This window comes from Psittacula echo (assembly GCF_963264785.1).
Source record: "Psittacula echo genome assembly, chromosome: 5".
Lineage (NCBI taxonomy): Eukaryota > Metazoa > Chordata > Aves > Psittaciformes > Psittacidae > Psittacula > Psittacula echo.
Genome location: NC_137739.1, coordinates 43,844,625 through 43,865,630, shown reverse-complemented (window position 1 = coordinate 43,865,630; position 21,006 = coordinate 43,844,625). Strand labels below are relative to the sequence as shown.

Sequence of the window (21,006 nt, the reverse complement as noted above, 5' to 3'; positions counted from 1 at the left end):
AAGGGGTCTCGGTTAATTTTTGCCTTAGTTAAAAAAACCCAAAACAAACCGTAAGTCTGTATGATAGTTACTGTTGTCTTTACGTAAACTAAGAAAATATCTCAAATTACTTCTGAAGTTTTCTTTTCTGAATTTCTATACTTATGAAGTAAAACACAACTTTTGGTTTGCATGTGCAAGACTAGAGCAGATTTGCCCATATAAGCAGAAACTGTGTTGTCAGTAGTTAGTCTGCACTCCATGTCTTCTTCCCTCATCTCCCTCTGATGACTGAAGCTAGCAGAATGAATGTTCATCTCCCTATGTAAAAATGTATTTTGAGATGATGAGGTATTCTGAGGGTTACTACAACATAGAGAATAGCAAGTCTTTAGGGTGCTACAGTACTGCATGTGCAATAGCCAGTGTTAGCAGACGCTACAGAAGCCTTATTTAAACTTGGCTCCACACTGTGAAATCTTTCAAGAACTGGTACCTTAACAAACGTGAGGTATTATACTAATGAAGAAGTGTGCTTTGTAATGCTTGGAAATGTGAGTGGCAAAAGTGTCCGTACTGTGTCAAGCGCTAAAATAAGGAAAGACTAATCTGCAAACAAATACTGAGCTTCCTCACTGTTTTTTCAGGCAGCATTACTAAGGCTCACAGAAAGTGAAGCTGTGCTGAGACTGGCACTAGGTTAATCCTGCAGAAGTATCTCAGATGACAAGGTCAAGGAAGATGTACACAGGTGGTTCAGTTTTCTTTCAGATACAAACTCGGAGTCATGAAGCGCAATCTTAGTACTTTTTCTATTATAAATATTAAACTGAAATCTTACAATTTATATAAAATCTTTACAATCTGTACACTTTTTCAATCTTCTCAACCTTAAACCAGTATTTTTTCAAGTTGCCACAGAGATCAGTTACATCAAAATAACAGATTGCTACTGTAACAAAAAAAATCTCAAAAAAAGTTATGTAAGCTACTTTAAAGGCAGCTGTGTTTAATTTGAATATGAACAGTAGCTCTGCTTTTTTTAATTGTGATGTTACTCTATTTTAACTTTAAACCATCAGAATTCACACTTTATTTAAAAATAAACGGTTGGAGGGGAGGGAGGGGAGGGCACTTGCATTTCCTTCCTTCCTGTATGTACACGAAACAGAGCTGAGCCTGGAGGAATAAAGGTGAGTGCTTCTCATTTAAATTAGCCATGACAAGATAAATGTCAATACCAGTGTTTGCTAACATGACTTTTAAACAGCACTTAGTACTTTATCTGTTTTCCTAGCATAAAGCAACTTGAAAATTAATACAGATGTGAGTCTTGTTCAGTAGCTTTGTCAGTTTTAACAGTATCCCTGCATTCAGTTTCTGCTATTACTCTTTCATGCAGCAGGAAGTCCCAAAAGAAAGAAGGGACTACCACTAAGAAGTTAAAAAAAAATAAGAGGGGGAGGAAGAAAACTGTAATAAGGGGCTTTGGGCAAACAGTGAACCTGAAGGATCTTTGAGAGCTCTGACATTCTTCAGGTATCAACTGACCTCTTTGAAGCAGGAAGTCTTCGGCATACCTGAAGAACCACGTATGTGATCTGTAGGACAGCTCTGCAAACAGATCCCTTTTAAGTTGTTCAGATTGTTTGTAGGAACAAGATGACAGCACAGCAGAACATTAAGTTAGCATTTAAGACTGTACAAATCTATGGTCATAACTTGATTTTCGGTATTAACACAGTAGCCTTTGGGCCAGTGGCTGATGTTCAGGAAATGTCTTTTTAAATAAGAGATTTTGTTCATGATCTCCGCCCTCAGCACAGACAAAGTATATACAAATACACACAAATTCTATTAGAGTCCAGAGTTTAGACTACAAGCACTCAGCTGCACAACACAATTTATGAGTTTTGGCTGTTCTTCTGGGATATTTTCCAAATACATGAAAATACATTCAACTTCTATCTATCTTGTTTATTTTAATTGTTGCAGAAACAAACTTGTACTTGCTAAATGCCTATTGAAATACGCCTTACTGTAGTTTCCCTGAATAGAGAACAAAATCAAGAAGCTCACAGAAAATGGGCAAAGCAATCCTGGAGACCTTGAAGCCATTCTGATTGCTTCATTGATCAAAGTGCAATTCTATGTTAATTGTTAATAATTCAGGTTTAGTGTATGAGGAAAAAAGCTGCACAGTCTTCACAGCTGCTGGTTTTTGTCTTACACATGTCCATTATTTACAGTAAAGTAACAGAAAATCCACTATTACTAGTTCCCTCCCTTTGTTTTTACTAACACATGAAGATGCAAGCACACAGCAAGTTCAAAACAAGAATTCAGACTCACTAAACTGGCAAGTAGTTTCAAATGGACTTTTTTCTTAATAAATAAGACATTCATATGCTTGATAAGGACTATAAATTGTGGAAATGTACATTTATACCACTTTTAACACAAAGCACACATGCTATTGTAATAAGTTGACTAAATTTCAATCCATAATGGACTTGTAACTTACACGTTTTGAGGAGCATTAAGTGCACTAAATAAATGTATTGAAGTCCTAAGTTTCTGATGTTTAAATGTGTGATGACAAATCCCTGTTTGATAACACAAGCAAGTTTTGTACAACTGTAAAGCGTACAGATCCTCTTGAAACACAAATGCAATTTTAAAATTGGCTATTCTGACAAGTAGATTTATCAGTAACTTGAAAGACCATTTTGTTGTCTCTTAACAATATGTACACTTTGTAGCTTTAAGAAAACTAAGTTACCTCCCTAGCACCTTTTACTATACAAAATTTACACACAGAAGAGCACACTCATCTTGACTCTTTACCTAAAGTGCATATGAAATCTAGGAGAGCGAAAATGGAGAATCCTTTGCTAGAACCATAAGACATTAGGAGCTCTGGAATACAGTTATAACTGTTACCCTGGGATTACTGTACAGTTTCCCTCTTAATATGACCCTTGAGCTTATACTCAACAACAGTGTCCACTTTGACATGACAGAAAAATAACCAGACAAAAAGTTATCCCTTAAGCCAAATAAGTAGGGCTGGGTTCCAAGCTGTGGCATGGAACATAAAAGTGGAAACAATATTCAATATAAACTCACTGTTGCCTCATCTGTTTTACCTTCACAAAGGTAAGCATTTAAGTAGCAGGACTTCTAAAGCTCTGAAAGAGGTTTAAAAAACTTGTCAATCTATCTTAAAGTCTAAGAATCAAATATCATTAGCTTAACTACTTCTTTTAATATTCTTGTTAAACTTTGGAAATAAAGATAACAGTTCATATCATAATTTAATTGGTTTCAGCCAAAATGATAACTGTTTCTCTTAATGGGATATTTCTACAGTTTAACTTAAATACTCAGCTTTATTGAAAGCTTGTTTCTACAAACCGAAATTTGGGCCAAATCTGGGGAGACGCAGTCTCATGAATATCTATCTACATTTGTAGAGTAATATGTGCTGCTGGCAGCCAAGTCACTGGGCAATCCACGTCGTCTTCATCATGAACAGAGACTTCAGCAACAATGTCACTCCTCTTAAACCCAGAAGAAACTATTTTCACGGAACAGATAATGCTAAATTACCTTAAAAAGTCAAAGAAAGAAGTGGATTTATACATTTGGGAGTGTGTGATTAATATTCAAATGTATTGAGTAAAGAGACTATCTCTGTTTAACATCCTTCAGGCTCTCCAGTTCACCTGGTAGAGCAGCTTTATCACAACCCCTCCTTCAGTCCTTCTTACATTCTTCCACAGGAGATTTCCTCTCTTGTTTGCTAGGAGCAGTCTCTGTGTTGTAGGTTGTCCACTACATGGTTTCTTCTGTGGATTGTGAGAGATTCAATTGTTTTATGTGCCTGTTCCAGCTGGATCTTTAAACCTTCATTGTGTGCCTTTAAAATATTTCTTTCCTAAACAAAAAAACATAAAGAATGGTATTTTATTTTGAATTTGTCTCAGGACTCTCTGGTTTTATGTTTAGGTTGACTGGCGTAAACATAAGCTGGTGTTGCTCTTATCAGTGGAACAGAACCAGTAACTTATTTGAATGTTTTCATAGTCACTGGTCTATCCTTTGTGTATAATTTTAGAACTTTCCAGCAGCTGGTATCTGACAGTTATGTCCACAAGCTGCATTTATCCGCCCTCCACTGCTCCTCTCGTAATAGCAGTAGTCTAGGAGAAACCAGAACACAGCTCACACTTTTCTGCTCTACTAATGCAGAAATTGATGTACAGTAAGACATTAATTTAAAACATCAGATGCTCTTCAGTAATTGAGGTCGGGATCTGCTGAGGGAGCAAGGACAAGTGTAAATTGTGGGACTGACATGAATGGGACATTTTAAAGAATCAGTGCTTACAAGTGCATTCACACTTCACATCCTTGTCTATATTGAATGGACTGTTGACTGAAAGAGAAATGGTCTCTACTGGAAAATTCTTGCTAATTGTCTTAATCTCTGTCTTAATAAACCAATCATTTTTTGTAAAGGATAAGCTCATGTTATCAATAGCTAAGGATACTTTGAAAGTTACACTGAGCATACAAAGATCAGGCTGTGGTCCTGTTTCTGGACTGTTTTCATGTTTGTCCATCTCAGAATAAAGACAGCAATGAGTAAAGTATGAAAATAAATCCGCCTTTGTCCCTCATAGTCATATCTGGATCATTCTCCATTGCATTGTTGATACTGTGATAGTCTCTTTAATCTGTCTGGAAGGGTGTTTTTTTCTACAAACCTGAATTTGGGCCAAATCTGAGGTGACAGCCTTATGAATAGCTACTTTGTCAGAACACTTGTAGAGTAAGGTGAGCCACAACTGGGCTGTTGCAGGTGAAATCTAGCAAGAGGCATCATGTCTGTTCACAGGAAAATTTCTTGGTGACTTAAAGTTATCAAAAAAAAGAAAGGATTCACTGTCAGTTGAACAAAAGCAGAGCCTCCCTCCCCACCCCACCGCCCCCGGCCTTAGATATTCTGTCACTTAGGGGAGCAGAGGCTACCAAAAGGAGGAAGAAATTTAGGACTCTGTTACTTTACAGAATAACATGCTGTCCTAAGCGACTGGATTGTGATCATGTTCTTGCTTATAACTTTTAAGACTGACAGGGATCAGTGTAATCATAACAAGGGCTTCAAAATTTATTCCCTAAGCCCTACACTAGTGCTAAAATTTATGCTTGAAATGAAGCATTACTGGGGTTAAAGTGGCTAAGAATTTATGATGCTATTCATGGATTGTTCTGGAAATTAATTACGCTGGAGTAACGTGACAACTTCCCACCCAGCCACCCGCCCTCCAACCAGAATTTGTTTCATTATGTATGTACCTGCTCAAGTTCCTGGTATGAGGGTTTACAGCTGTGATGCTCTTCCTTCTTTTTCTGGCTGGAGTCCTTGTTTTCCCATTTAACATATGCCTTTTTGCGGCCTAGAATTGGGCTTGGAAATGGAGATGGTGGAGCTAGCTGGAGATAAGGATTTTCTGGCATCTTATGTTCTTTCTTCTCTATTTGCCTACGAGATACATCACCAGCCAGCAGTACAGGATCAGTCTGTGTACCCTCATGAACCACAGATGGTTTCAGTCTCACTGAGATTTTCTGAGCTGAGGAACCCATGAGCATAATGGTTCGGTCCTTGCTGTCTTCACTGTGTTCCACTACTTCTCCATGAGGAAATGTAAACAGTCCTTCTTCTTGTCCTGTAGGATATATATGATAAATTGAGTCAAGATCTTATCCCAGGAAAGGAGAAACAGACTCACAGTAATTAAACATGGTTTTAATAAATAAACATATTCTTTTCATATTAATTGCTCTCCAAAATAGGTATCCCTGGAAGTTTCTCACCATTGTGTTTCTTGGAACTCTTTGCATGTCTCAGTAACATAAATATGGATCAGCAAGAGGAAAACCAAGTGTGCCATCAAGATTAGCTAGAGGAAAACTTCTAGATGGCTATAGGGTTTTATATAAACCATCAATCTTAAGTGATTGGGCTGCAAAATTAAGCCTGGGTGTTAGTTCAGTGTTAACATAACTCGCAGCTGTAAGACAAAACTTATCCTCTTCATAAAGGTGAAACAACGAATTTTTTAATTTTACACTGCTTTTGTATAGGTCATCCTAAACTACTTTTACTTGTGCAGTTAAAAGGGGAGGGGGGAAGAACCCACAATGTTAGAAGCAGTGGGCAAAAGATATGATTAAAGGATTTTAAAAAGATCTGTTTCAGATAAAGTAACTTCTGTCACTGGGAAGAAAACAAAATAAGACTGCATATTCACACACATGAAGGGAAGGAAAAAAGTCAGTCCAGTAGCTGCTGCAGGCTCTGGAGAATTACAGGAGGATATGGATGAACAGATGAGGCTTACACCTTCAACCAAGACCTGAATTCTCATTCTTCGACACGATATAGCCTTGAGAGGTACAACATTCTGGCACACTGGGTGATATGGGGCTACACACTGCAGCTCAACCTCTCTATAAGCATGACATCCCATGAGGTGGTTATTATGCAGTGCTGCAGCCATGGCAGGTGCCATCTTAGAGATGTGTGTGATCAGTTATCAAGAGAAATTGGCTGCATTGTGCTAACAGAAAGCCTAAGATGGAATCCAGCATTATGAATCTTAAATACAACACAAAAGATGGATATCAAAGTGACAAGAAGTAGATTTGAAGCACATTAGATAAAGGCAGGAGAAAAATTCAAAGAAAGTGAGTATTGAGAGATCTGGAACATCAAAATTCAAAACAAAAGTAGCCTGACATCTTAATCAAGGACAATGTTTTCTCCTTTGAAAGTCTACATGGTAATACACAATAAGAAAAGTTCATACACCTTTCATGCAAACTTTATACAGATGTAGAAGAAAAGAACAGAGAGCAGATTTCTGATTGAATGAAAGACGGACAGATGAAGAGGAGTAGTAGATTCAGCTGCTGAAGTGGAAAAATTAAATACAATTAGCTCCTGATCTTCCTAGTACACAGATACGTAATAAACTGACTTTATAAACTCCACATTAAAATCCAAGTCAGAATTGTAACAGTGCAGTGGTCGCTTAATGTGACAACAGTGGTAAAAACTGCTGAGTGTGCTAAGACCAGCTGGTCACAAGATAGGAGAATCAAGGGAACCTGTCAGCTGCTCAGGTCATCGCATCTAGTTCTCATGAGACTCTGACAGAAGATTCAACCAGTTTTTGTGGAATTGGTGCACCACACATTATGTCATGTGACAAGAGATCTTCCAGAAAGGGAGCCTTTCATTACTCAGACTAGAACTGGAATCATGTTACCTGGTACAGGCTCACACTTGGTTGTAGTTTATATGTTGATTAAACACTGCAGTTGACTAACAAAACCTAAGCTGATGCTGTACAACTCAGCTTTTAAAGGAAAAGAAGCAAAGGAAAGACTATCTAGATCTTTTGATCTTTTTAAAGTGATCTTTTCTCACCATGGAATTGCTCTTTGACTCCTACTGGCCAGAGGCTTGAAGCAAGAGCAGATGTTGGGCTGCTGTCTGGAACTGATGTTTTGGGTCTTCTCTTGCACTCTATCACAACCAGGTCTTTGCATTGCTTGTGACAGTTCATTCCACAGTCTATAAACAAACACAGTTTACATGATTCAGTGGCTCTGCTGTAGCATCTAAGATCTACACTGTGTTGCCTCCCGAAGAAGCAAGAAAGCTTCTTTGGTGTTCTATACATGTGTTACCTGTAACAGCATACATCTTGTAAACAGACCAATGACATCCCTTTGCTATAAACATAGAAAACTCCTTTTCATTGTGAAAATACAAAACAGCGACATTGAGTCGCAACAGCGTTCTGACTATAGGATTTGCAGAGAAAGCAGATACCTATATGAGGAAGAAAACTCTGCAAAATACAGCTTGTTTATGTGCTGCACAGTCTTCACAGTGTTGGTGTTTGAGCCCACTGGAATAGAAGGGTCTGTTCCGAAATCTGAATTCAGTGATGTTTTGCAAAGGGTTAAGCTACCAGTTATGAGTTCCTTCATCTTTGCATTTCTTCTGGACCATATGTCTGACATACTATTCTTGAATCAGTCTTCTCTTCTCTGAGAGGTCAGATGAAATAGGTCCATAGACATAGCAATGCATCTCAGGATTATCAGATTATTATCAGCAATTATAGATTAAAATTAACAAAGTATAAAGTACCTTACCTTTGCATCTGTATCCTTGTTTAATGACTCCCCATAGCTGACAATCAAACAAACAGAAAGACTTAGCATTAATATATCTATCTGCACATTGAGAATGGATAAAAATCCACTAAAAGCTCCACTCATTTCTAAGATCTGAGCACCTGCAGAATATCTTGGTTTTCTACCCTTTCAATGTTAAGGTCAAAATATGAACTATTTAGCTCTTTAGCATAAGATATTTAAGGATATTTTATGTGTTCGTCAATCACAAACAAAATACCTTGAGCTAGTCTGTAATGAATACACCAGCAGTCCTGACAGCCCTCAGAGAAGTTGTGGAACTGGAGCAGATGGAAAATTCTATCTCAGCACCCTTGTTTGAACCCAGCTAAACTGGGGATTGGTAGGACAGTCAGTTTTACTAAACCTTTCTTTGCCACAGGCAGGGGGCATGTCACGTCTGTACCAGGACATGAGTTCTAACAGCCCCAAGGAGTGGAAGGCTCTGGATTTGGAAGTCTTGCCTGAGACGGTTTGGTGACACAATCAAACACCACAAGGTGGGAGCCATGTTTAAATAGTACTGCAAGAGGAGTGTAAAGGGTACCTTAAATAGCTACACCAGGCAGAAGCCTGTGTTCCATATAGCTTCACTGGTGTTTTATATAGATCCATTTCTGTATATGACACATAAGTGATTATGAGATTAAAAAAAAGGCATTATTCCAAGCAGTGTTAACATAATTTACTAAAAAGTAAGCTTACAAATCCAGCACAGTTGTCGCAGAAAGTAGGTCTCAAGTAAGTGGTCTCTTGGAAGTTGTGAGCAAAGCCAAGTCCTAATTTGGAATAGATTGAGCTAGCCCTCATAAAGTAAGCTGTTATTTCATCCCTGCTAATCAGACCTTCCCTGAAAATAAACAAGAGAAGCTGTTTGTGAGACACACATTTTCTTAACAGCATAAGGAGAATTAAACATATCTTTCTTCACAATTTAAAATAGAAATAGTTTCATGGGCCAAAAACTGTAGTGATCTCAGTAATCTTGTCGACTGCTCCCAAAGTCTACAGAAATTTGTCTACACATTTAAAATGCAGCCTGTAAGGATAAATGAAATATCTGCATATGCGATGCAACCTCAAAACTACTTCACAGAAAATCTCTGAATAATCACTATTGTATTTTTCCATGCTTACCTGTTAAGAAAAATGTTCTTAATTTGACCAAAGTATACATTTGCCAATTCTCTATTTTCGAGGAACACGTTCATTTTAGGGAAGTTCCTTAGTAGTATATACTGAATATCATTAAAAAAAGTGGTTTGTTTTTTTTTTCTATTACCAGTTCTTCCTCCTACATCTGCCTAGTTACAACTTCTGGAAGCTCATACAGATGACATTCACAACACATTTAGAAAATGTTTTTGTCATATTTTCACTTCTATTTGTGGGTGAAGAGATGATTTTACCACTGTAATGACAGAAATAAAATCTAAACACAAAACCCCCCAAAGCCCTCCAAAAACATGCTACAAAGTTGATAAGCAGGACTAGGTACTCACCAGTCCTTTGCCATTACACAAAATGAGAAAGGAAAACTGGCAGCTATCTTCTCAAATTCTTCCTGGGAAATGTATCCATCCTGATCATGGTCATAATTTTTGAAGACAGACTGTGCAAGGTAATATTAGAACAGTTTATAAGGAGAATGGACTGAATTACCACTTTAGAAAGTCTCCACAATATTTATGGATTTCCTCTCCCACTTTCTCCTAGTAACTATTAAACAGTGCCAATAGTCAAACCACCTTTTTTGATTGAGATTAAAGAAGCATTAAGATATCTTGATTTGTAGCAAAATGTAGATAAGTCAACACAGGCTGGACTAAATGCTTCACTACACAATCATCTCTTTTTCAGTTTTGCTTTAAGATCATTATGTCCATGTCTACATATACAACTTGTACTAAATCCTCTCAATTAGTCTTCTCAGTGGTGATCTCTGCAGCTACATCAGTGTAGCTGTCTGTTTTATTTCATCAGGTGAATGCCATGTGAAAAGTAGTTATATGACAGAATTGTCATGTAGACACCTATTTCGACATTACTGTTTGTCTCTTGCCCTAAGGCAAGGAGAACCCCTAGGCCAAATTTAGAAATGTATTCCAAAACAGCAAGTATCAAAGGATACCCAGCAAAATTAGAAGTGTCTAGAAGAAGATGAAGCAAGGATGCAAAGAAAAGTCTTTACCTCTGTCATTTTTAGAATCAATCACCTGAGCTTACTGAATGGTTTTCTGAAAAGCAGGTGACCCGTGAGAGAGAAGAAGCAATGGCTGCTAGGAGTAAAGCTACTGAGAGGCCCAGTTTCAGACCAAATAACATGATGTTGGAATCTCTGGTAGAAATGGACTCCCTGACTCCTTGAAAGAATGTCACTGGCATTCACACTCCCTACTGGTTCCTTAGCCATTTAAGGAATTTCCTTCCATGACTCATCAGCCATTGCTGCTATTTACAGCTATGCAGAAATACTGTTTATGAGGACAGGTGTGCTACAAACTCAGCACAGATTTGAATATGTCCAGTATTTTTTCCCTTCTATCTCCTCATACCTAGAGATTAAGGCTGTGAGTGAAATGTAAGATTAATGGGCCAACCATACTTACATCTACCATCCTCTGAACATGTTTGCTGATGGTTTTTGGATCAGGTTTTGGGGCTACTCCTGAGGCCCAGTCTGCAACTACTGGTGGTCTGGAAGGTGTCAAAGGCTAGAATAAATTGAATGGAACTTCATTAGTACCACATGGAAAGATTTTCTGGATTACACTTCCGTCATTTGTGACAAATGGCCTCTTGGACCCAACATTATACTTTTGATAATTAGATGGTACTTCAGAGTAAGCTCTTCTGTCCAAAACAGTGGCTGTTCCTTCTATTATTACAGTTCACCAACAGCCCTGTACATTCACAATTTTTTCCATATTTATAAAACAGGAACAAAACTACAATATAACGCTCATGGGTTTCATCACTTAAATCACATCAGAATTCTTCATTTAAAAGAATCAGTATCAATTGCCCAGATTGAGCCTGATGTCATGTCTCTACACAAGTAACTTCATTTGTGTTTGTGTTCATATTATAAAACCTGATATGGTGTTAACTCTCCCATATATTCCAGCTTAGGTTTCATCATCAACTAAGCAATTTATTCTTTAACAGATTTTGCTCAGTCGATAAAGGTGAAATGTTTTCAAATTAGCATAAAATAAAATAAAATTAATGCAAGGGATAAGTTATGTTACTCATTAAATTTATGGTCTTTTTCACTAAGACTCTGTAAAAGCCCTTACAGCAGCTCGGTGACTTCGTGGCTCTCGTGCGTATGAAAGCTCATAAATTTCATCTTCTGTGTAGTAAAGATCAAGGGACAGCTGCAATCAAACACAAAATTAGTTTAATTCCAAACCAGTCACTACACCTTGATAAACCTGTTCCTCATGTGCATGAGTATTTTTTTGAGGATTTTTAATTTAGGTGGCACCTAGAAAAAATGTACGTGAGATGCACAGGTGTTCACCATGATTTGAAATGGGTACATTTCTAAATTCCAGACTGTTACTGCCATTATCTGGAAATCTTTATCATTACACAGCCACAGTCATCAGCACAGGAAGTGACTGTAGGCATAATTAGCAGTCAGTTAATAAGAAACCTGAAAAAAAACTATTACTCCCATAATATTCAAGGGGTCTGTTGTGCAGCTAAGCACAAAAGCACCATTCCAATGAAACTGTCCATCAAGTCAAATTCTCAGAAAACTCTTGTTTAAACTTGTCATATTTATCCAAACCAATCCAAATGGTTGACTGTATTGAACTAAGAAGTACATGATGAAGATAAAAGATGGGCTTGAATATATTTAGTGAGAACCTTTAGCTCTTAATGGCAATTACATACAGTGAGAAATATTACAGCTGGGTATGTAAAGGAAATAGAAAAAATTGTCAAATTTATACTTTCACTTTTGCATATGTCCTGGAAAATAGTACAGCAGATATACAAATTCCAAGCTGAGATTAAAGACTGGTAACATTTTTAACTATTTGCACGAGAATACAGTAGACATGACTGAACAGAAAACCCAGGCATAAATATGCTACAAGCCTCAATCTATGGCAAGCCCAAAGAAAGTATAAACTTGTTAAGAGAGTCAACACTACTGTAGCCATAGGTATATAAACAAGAAATCAAAATATGCTATTTTATCCAATTAATAACATTCAAATTGCAGATATGCAACAACTTTCTGTGAACAACTGCAAACATTAATGTTGTAGTCTTAATAGTGAATAATTTTAGATTCTTAGGGAAATAAAAGTAGTTTCTGACACTCAAAAACAAAAGTTCAAATGTTACTTCTATGAATTTTTGATTTATGTATGGAATTATTAATACCTCTTCAAACTGATTTGCCTGCTAATGGGAAAGCTGACGACGAAAGGAAACAGAAGGACAAAGACTGTTGGAAAAATCCAGGAACAAACAGGAAAGTCATGTGCCCTGAAATATTAGCAGATTAGAAGATCCTGCTCTGAAATGAAGTATACCTTTTAATTTATGTCCTGTCATATATAGCATATATAATAAACATTTCCTTGCCTTATAGAAAGAATTGTAAGCATACTGCTGAACTGGCACTTCTACCATTGCTGCCAGATGAATCAGTATCACTAACTTTTTCCTCTTCTATTACTGTATGTTCCATTAAGGAAAGAAAAATCTTACAATATTATGTACTTATAATTAATAGGATTCTCTACTTAGTTGCTTGAGAGGTATATGAAATTATTTTTTAAATTGAGGTATTTATCTCATCTAACAGACTTACTGTAAGTAAATGAACAAGGTCCATATTAGCCTCCAGGGGAAGTGGCATTTCCTGAAGTTGTATCAGCTCATTTATGTGGTTATACAGAGAGTATAGTTTGTATATGTTAATTTTTTTGTCCTCTAAGTAGTCCGGCATGCCCTCATAAAGTGATATCAAGTCCTTCAGGTGGACCCCAAGTATTGGGATCTTAAAGTTACTGCACTCATTATAGGCACGTCGGTAACTATCATAATTTCTGTACGATGAAAGCAGTTCCGTCATTTCATTAAAAACCTAAAAATAAAAACAAAAAAATCAAAATTGGTTACTGGTTTTATTCTGGTCATATAGCACAAAAAATTCCCATGTTATTATTATTGGGTTTACTTGCAATGACTCTTGAAATGCATTTTAAAGCTTTAGGTTTCAAACGAAATCTAGGTATTTACCTCACCTAATTTAACTATCTAGAATATATAATAGATAATATTATATATTATAATAATATAATAATATTATAGTTATAATAAATATATAATATTATAGTATATAATGTAGGAAGACCAGCATTAATGCTGGTAAAATAAATAGGATCCTCTCAGATCAAGGGGATGTGTATGTAGATAATGCATAGCACAAGCTCTCTGATCTCCATAAAACCCACCATCTTCACCTTAAAATGTGGAATGCACTTCTTCAGCTTCCAGGTCAACAGCTGGAATTGCTGGAATTGGAAAGTCTTGGCAGAGAAACCCTACATTGTGATAGGGTCCCATCACGGCATGACCAGAACTCCTACTACAGTTCAAGGTGGCACATCTGTGCTTTTAAGAAAACTTTTTTTTCCATGGAAATGAAGAAAAAACAGTATATTTGACTTGTTGTAAAGACCAAATGAATCTTAAGTCTAGCAGTATAAATATTTCCCTTGTGTAAAACCATACAGATACTGATTCTTAACATTATAAAATCAATGGACAGATGTTTTCTTGTGGAAGTTCTGTCTAACCCCGTGATTTTTAACCTTTGCAAATTATTTGTTATTATTAAACTTTAAAGTGTGTTCTCAAGACACTAATTAAGAGCCTTTATTTACTTGCTTTCTGTTAGTGCTTGTATACAATATCTTGCAGTAAAGAAATTACTCAAATGATGGACACATCTTGTAATGACACTTCTTGTAATGACGAAATTTGTAAAACAATATGCTTCTAAAATAAGCTTGATAACTGGTTTTTATAGAACACGAGAGCTGCAACAATTATCAGCAGGAGGTCATATTTCTGGTCTATACTTCAGGTACTTTAGGTACGCACCGTTCATTCAAACTGATTATACTGTGATCAAAACAGGTTCATTAGATACCTATGCAAAATCTTTCAGGCTCTAAAGAAGATACAGTAATACAGCATATTATATAATACAGCTAAAAAAATATGCTTTTCTTCACAGTTTTAGTAGGAAGAATCTCAAAAAAATGTATCGGTATTCCACAAGAATTCAAATGGAATGACAACTGATTCCTAACATTTCACTGTATTGTAATGTGTGCATACTAGTACTAAGTTTGTTCATGTCTGAACTAGATAAAATCTGTCCCAGGGAAATCAGATAAACAAAACCAGTCCTTTCAGTTTTAAACTCAAAGTGCAGAGCTCTGTGCTAGCACTCATAGACTCAAGATGGTCAATGTTGCAATCAGTGACAATAGTTTTTTTCCTCAAATGTTCTAGGATACAGTCCTCTGCTTTTGTGTTTGAATGCTATTTTGTATAACTGCAAATAAATGAAAATGCAGCTTGTTGCATCTGAGTATTCAAAGAGAAACTTTAGAGAAGCTATAGAAATCTTGAAGAAAAGTGGGGTTGGAAGTGTAGGAGTAACTGGTATCATAGAGATGAAATAATAAAGAAAACCCCTCCAAAACCAAAGGAATTCTTTCTTTTTTTTTTTTTCTCTCCTGGTTTTCTCTCTATCTTGTTCGATGAAATAAGATTGGTTTTGTGTGTGTGCAGCGACAAAAAGAGTTAAAGGCCATCTTTGTAAAACTTAGAGGAGTGATACCAACCTTAATTACATCATGAGGAACACATGAGCTTGTTTCCTTGAGTCTAGAAATTGAACTGTGACAGAGACCTCCTATCACTGCCATTAATGTATTGAAGTTCTGCAGCTGGTGGAGCTTCTGTGTTGACATACCAAAAAAAATAGTATTATTTTTTAAAGTTCAAGTTGTTCACTACACATATCCAAATTCTGCATTTCCTCTACCGTCTTCCTCTAAAGTCTTACAAGTTTTGTGCCAGTATCCATTTTGGTAATGAGCTGTGATTTTACTGGGTGCAACATACTTATTCTACTGTTATTAGATATTAATTCTGAAGATACACTAAATCTTCAAAATACTTCCTCAGTACTTCTCCCTCTTCCCACAGCCTACCACAACTAGGAAATGCTGCCTATTATCTTGATTATGATTGCAGTTGAATTAGTATGCAAAGATTACCAATAGGACCATATCTCTTCTTCTATCCAGTAAGGCATATCTGATAGAAATGCTGCTGATTATGGCCAAAGGCATAATAGTGGTTCATGCTTTGGAAAGGGACACAGTCACAGCTTGGAATCTCACTAGCTGATTCAAAAGTAAGACTAGCTTTTCAGTGAAACCAGGTTTTCAGTACCAACACTCCCAGCCGACCTTACAGTAGCAGCATGGGATGAACACCTAAAGGGCTGTATCAGAGAAAGACAAAATAAACACTACACATGTCAAAATTTAACTGACCTGTGCAACATGAATGAACTTGATGAACACTTCAGCCCGAAGCTGTGGTGTTGGTCTGCTGAGAACCATTAGCTGCACCCACTGAGAGATACCATTGCAAAGAGCAATTGATCTTTCCATTGTTGGATTCTCCTTCACACAACTATTCACAATGTAGTTCTGATAATCTGAGAACTTAAAAACAGACAAAAAAGCAAACAAATAAACAAAACAAACAAAACAAAGAGCTTAAATGAAAACTCATATACCTCATGATCTGTGTGCAGATAAAGGCCTGCTTTTTAAATGAAATAAGCAAGACATATTTTACACCTTAAATATCCGTAAGACTGAAATTTCTCCTTGGTCAAAGCTTTGTTCAGTTCAAAGCAGAAGGCTTCAACTAATTGAATTAGCTGAAAGCATCTTTTTGCCATAATTTGTATCATACCATTTACATCATATATATCTCAGGAGCCTTGCCTCATAAAATTTAGGATGATGGCTATCCTCCCAGCCTCAGTGGCTCCTTAGATTCACTGAATCTAGGCTTCAACAGGGAAGGTTAAACTGAATTTGAAGTGTAATCTAGTAACTCAGTGATAGTTTAAGGAAATTAAGTGTTCAGTTTATGTATGTAGGTCACACTTCTGAATTAAACTATACTAATACAAAAAGCAAGTTCAATGAGATCAATATAAAACTTATACAAGACCATTAAGAATGAGGGCTACAGATTTGTTAATATTTTTAATACAGCTTGTGAGATTCTCTTATTTAACCAAAGTGTTCTAAAATTGTTCAGTAGACACCTGTATGTACCAAATAAGATTTTTTTAAGCCATTCTTACCAGTAAAGTCAAAAAGAAGCAATCATTTGGTTTTGTTGATGCAATGCTTACCCATTCTCTTGATTTATCCAACAACAAGAATACACAAGAATTTGAATCATCAAAAAATGCGACATAGGGTTTATATATCCATTCTTTACTATGATCACTAATACTAACATTTTACCAAAAATTCATACCTGTAATAGAGGCATATTGCTTTCTTAAGGCCATAGGAGTATGCTGAATGGCATTGATCATTAAGAAAAGGTCATAAATTGTCAGGCTGCTGTTTCTTTTTGCTCTCCCTCTCTCACTTTCTCTCCACTTTTCAATTTTTCCATACATTTAATAAGAACTATTAACATTTTAAAAAGCAGATATGACAGCAGGCATCTCTGGATTTGTCCTCCTATTAAATTAATAATAAGTAACAGTAATAAGAAGAGCTGTCTCTGAGATTACATAGTACTTACTTAAAATTACTGTTTGAATTTTGAACCCCAGCCAGATTTGGCTGGATCTTGAAATTTAAGCAACTACTTTATACAGATAGATAATTTTTAATATCTGACTACATAATTACGGACTTCATAGCAGTTACAGTACAATTATGAAGCAGTTTGATTAGTTTATATTTTGTTCCCAGCAGCTTTCACCTTCAGAAAAGCATTTTTTTTTTAATGCTGAACAAATTTATATCTAATATCTTACTTAAAGTTTTGAAATAATTTTGATGTAAGAATTTATTAATGAGGTCAGCTTTAATGAGATTGTTAAGGGCAGATATGGTAAAGAAGTCCAGGTACTTAAATAATTCAGAAGTCTGGTATTGCAATGACTAACTTATGAGTCTCAACAAGAAAAAAGAATCCAGATTCTTACAAAAGAGTGTAGCCTCCCTGTATTTTGTAACTGTAAGTTAAAATGGTTTCCGAACACCAGCATACCTGCCATTTTTGCTCTGTGAACACCACTCCCTGCATTTTTCTTTGCTGCAGGATACATGGTGTCTGGAAGATTTTGCTGTGCTATATATGTTCAGGGGATCAAGTATTTTTTCTTGACTTTCAAATGACTGAACCAATGAATACTTATTCCTGTGACTGATAACACGCAAGTCATTTGCAGCCTGTCTCCCAGCATACACTGCCATGTCAGAATAACAAAAGGATCCTGTGGGTTAGCATACCTTGAACATAGTCTGCAAAGAGTTAATCTATACAGCTATTTATTAATTACAAATTATTTTCTGATCTGAGGTCTTGGTAACTCAATTTATACTAAAACATATGCAGGACCCAGCACATGAAATGTGGACAAGTATGTCACTGTTGGAGCTCCATGACACATCTGACACTCTGACTGCAATCATACTTGTTATGCTTATTAATCATTAATTATTTTTTGTCTGCACAGAGCTTGAAAATGCTAAGAGTTATATAAGCTTTGCATATTATTACTGCCTACAGGCAGTAATCTGTGCATGACTTTGCTTCTATGTCTTTTTGAATTTTAACAAAACACGAAGAGTCATGTACTGTCAGCTAAAAAAAAAAAAAAGAACACTAACACACAACAGTGAAATTTTCCACAATCTATTGAGAGCCCCTCTCCTGGTGAGACTTCATCTCCAAATTGAGTTTCAAAAAAGAAAGAAAAAAACCCAAACCACCCCAAACCACTAAATAACAAAACCAAACAAAAAACCCTAAAAAACCCACTTTGCTTTCATTGTTGTCATCACACTGACTTTGAAACCACCTTAGAATTTGGTCTCTAACGTTCACTTCTCTTTTCCATCTGTGAACTGTATCAGGTTTGAACAGAAGTAATGCTGTAGCATACAAGGGTGTAAGCCAGGGTGCATGGGGAATTTAGCATCTTATAAGCTGCCAACATAGCTGAAAAAACAAAGCAAATGAAAGAAAACATAAATCCTTACAAAACAAAAAGATAAATCCTTAAAAATTGTTTGTGTACTCGAAAGCTTGTATAATAAAATATTTTAAACCCCCCTTACCTTAAAAAATGGCATTTTCTCAATTGTTTCCTTATCCCTAGTCTTTATTTTGTTATGCACAATAAAAAATGGCAAGCAGAGTCCAGTAGACTTCTGTACAGACAGTCCATTAGCACTGCACAAGAATGCTGCACTGCTTCCTACAGCCACAGGAGGTTAGCATTCTAGGAAAATATTCCAAGTTTCCTTCATCTCATCTCAGCCTGGTTACTGACTTGAGTCAAAGGAGGCTGCTTGTTCCTGTGCTTGTTCTAACTTTCTGTTACTAATTTAGAAGAAGATCAAACAGTTTACTTCTCTTCCTTCCAACTGACCTTGCCCCGACTGTTCCACAGTTGCTTAAAAGGTTCACTCTCCCTCTCTCAAATGACTGCAGCAAAAGGGTATGTACCCAGAGTAAGTGCCACTGGCCACCTTCAACACTAGTCAAACAAAAAGAGTCTAGACACAGACTCAGCTTGTCCAACAGCTTGCACTGCAAGGTTAATCTTATAGTACTACCTCTCTCCCATGTTTTCTATGTTCTTCATATGTTTCTTTAAAATAAGTAAGTACATAAATAAATAAATTTAAAAAATAAAAATCACTTACTGATATTCTTCTGAAAGACTTAAATTCAAGATAGGTAAGGTGGTCTGATAGCTCCTCTGGCTCAAGGTGATCAAAAAGAAGTGAGACTTTCCGTTTCTTACTGGTGTTGGTCTTTACACGCTGTGTCAGCTTCCTAGACCAATCCCTAGAATTTCTTTTAGACAAAACAGAATTACCCTGAGTTAGTTTCTGAAGAGCAAAATTTTTGTCTCTCCCTAATACAAAAATATCATTGTTTTCAGCCCTTACTTCAATAAAAAGTGAGTTATTTGAATTTCTAAACAGCTAGCTCCTTTTATACATTCGAGATTGTATGACAAAATACTGTTAGTCTTTATTATACTGATGCAGCAAGTAAGTACAATACAACTATTATTACTAAACAGCACAAAATTATATATTGCACTTCCAGAACTACTATCCATAACTTTGTCTTCAGTGAACAGATTCAGTGCTCCTCCATTTAATAATTCTTACAGGTTTCCTTGATGAGCCTCTGAGTATGAACTCTCACCCTACACTCTTCACTCATAGAGTAATGAAATTCAATTGAATTTGTGTTGTGGTTTAAGCCCAGGCAGTAAATTAGAACCACGCAGTCTACTTCTCCCCCCACCCTTTCTTCCCCCTGCTCCTGGAGGGATGGGGAGGAGAATCGAAAGAATGCAACTCCCACGGGTTGAGATAAGAACAGTCCAGTAACTAAGGTATAACACAAACCACTACTGCTACCACCAATAATAATAATGATAAGGGAAACTAACAAGAGAAGAGAATACAACACCTCACCGACCGATAACTTGCCCCCACCCAGCAGCGCTCTAGCCCTTCTGAGTAACTCTCAGTTACATCCTGGGCATGACGTGCTGTGGTATGGAATACCTCTTTGGTTAGTTTGGGTCAAGTGTCCTGTCCCTGCTTCCTCCTGGCTTTCCCTCTGCCCTGGCAGAGCATGAGACTCACAAAGTCCTTGGTCAGGGTAAACATTCTGACCAGCAACTGAAAACATCGGCTTTATCAGTATTATTCCCAGGCCGAAAGTCAAAACCACAGCGCTGTACCAGCTACTAAGAAGGAGAAAAAGTGACTGCTACTGCTAAACCCAGGACAATGTGAAAAAGTAAAAAACCTCTTTCATAACCAGATATGAAATGTGTGCCAAATTCTGCTCTGCTTTTGCCTGTGCGTTTCCAACCAAAGTACAAATTGACACTGTTACGCAGTTCCACAGAGCTATCTTAGTATCCTTGATAACAGGAAAGGTTCTTTTCCCAAGAAAGAACTACGCCATGTATAGCTGTAGGATTTTTTCTTGACAGGACAAGTAATCTTCTAACTAAAATCACATAAAATAGAATCAAGAGTTTTACAATGTAATAAACTACATCTTCTCACTTACCTTTGGTGTTAAAAATATAAACACATTTTTTTAGCCTCATCTGTTTTAACCAATCAAAATGTATTCTCCTCTCTCATTGACTTCAAGTGATCCTTCAAAGTCATTAGGCCTCTACAAATTTTCTAGGTTCCCTGGATAGAGTAAAATCTACCTAGCATAGCAAATCAGCACAAAGTCTACAGTGCAGTTAAATTCAACCTAAGCCATTCTTGAAATATATTCTGTTTCTCTATGTAATATATATATAATATCTGTAATGAAGTATAAACTTTTCTGAGGATAGGTAATATATGACCTATAAACTTAACCCACTAT

At 36.5% G+C, this 21,006-nt stretch overlaps 1 protein-coding gene across 1 annotated transcript in view; it reads right to left on the bottom strand.

The window, feature by feature from the left end:
* Positions 1-3,784: 3,784 nt before the first annotated feature.
* RASGRP1 (RAS guanyl releasing protein 1) overlaps positions 3,785-21,006 on the bottom strand; it is a gene marked incomplete at both ends in the record, with an annotated part of 39,740 nt that continues 22,518 nt past the window's right edge. The window contains 12 exons of the mRNA XM_080618512.1: positions 3,785-3,919; positions 5,344-5,717; positions 7,484-7,630; positions 8,221-8,257; positions 8,968-9,112; positions 9,765-9,874; positions 10,872-10,976; positions 11,562-11,642; positions 13,100-13,375; positions 15,150-15,266; positions 15,870-16,043; positions 19,293-19,446. Coding sequence (XP_080474638.1) covers positions 3,785-3,919; positions 5,344-5,717; positions 7,484-7,630; positions 8,221-8,257; positions 8,968-9,112; positions 9,765-9,874; positions 10,872-10,976; positions 11,562-11,642; positions 13,100-13,375; positions 15,150-15,266; positions 15,870-16,043; positions 19,293-19,446 — 1,855 coding nt within the window. The remainder of the gene's footprint in view (positions 3,920-5,343; positions 5,718-7,483; positions 7,631-8,220; positions 8,258-8,967; positions 9,113-9,764; positions 9,875-10,871; positions 10,977-11,561; positions 11,643-13,099; positions 13,376-15,149; positions 15,267-15,869; positions 16,044-19,292; positions 19,447-21,006) is intronic.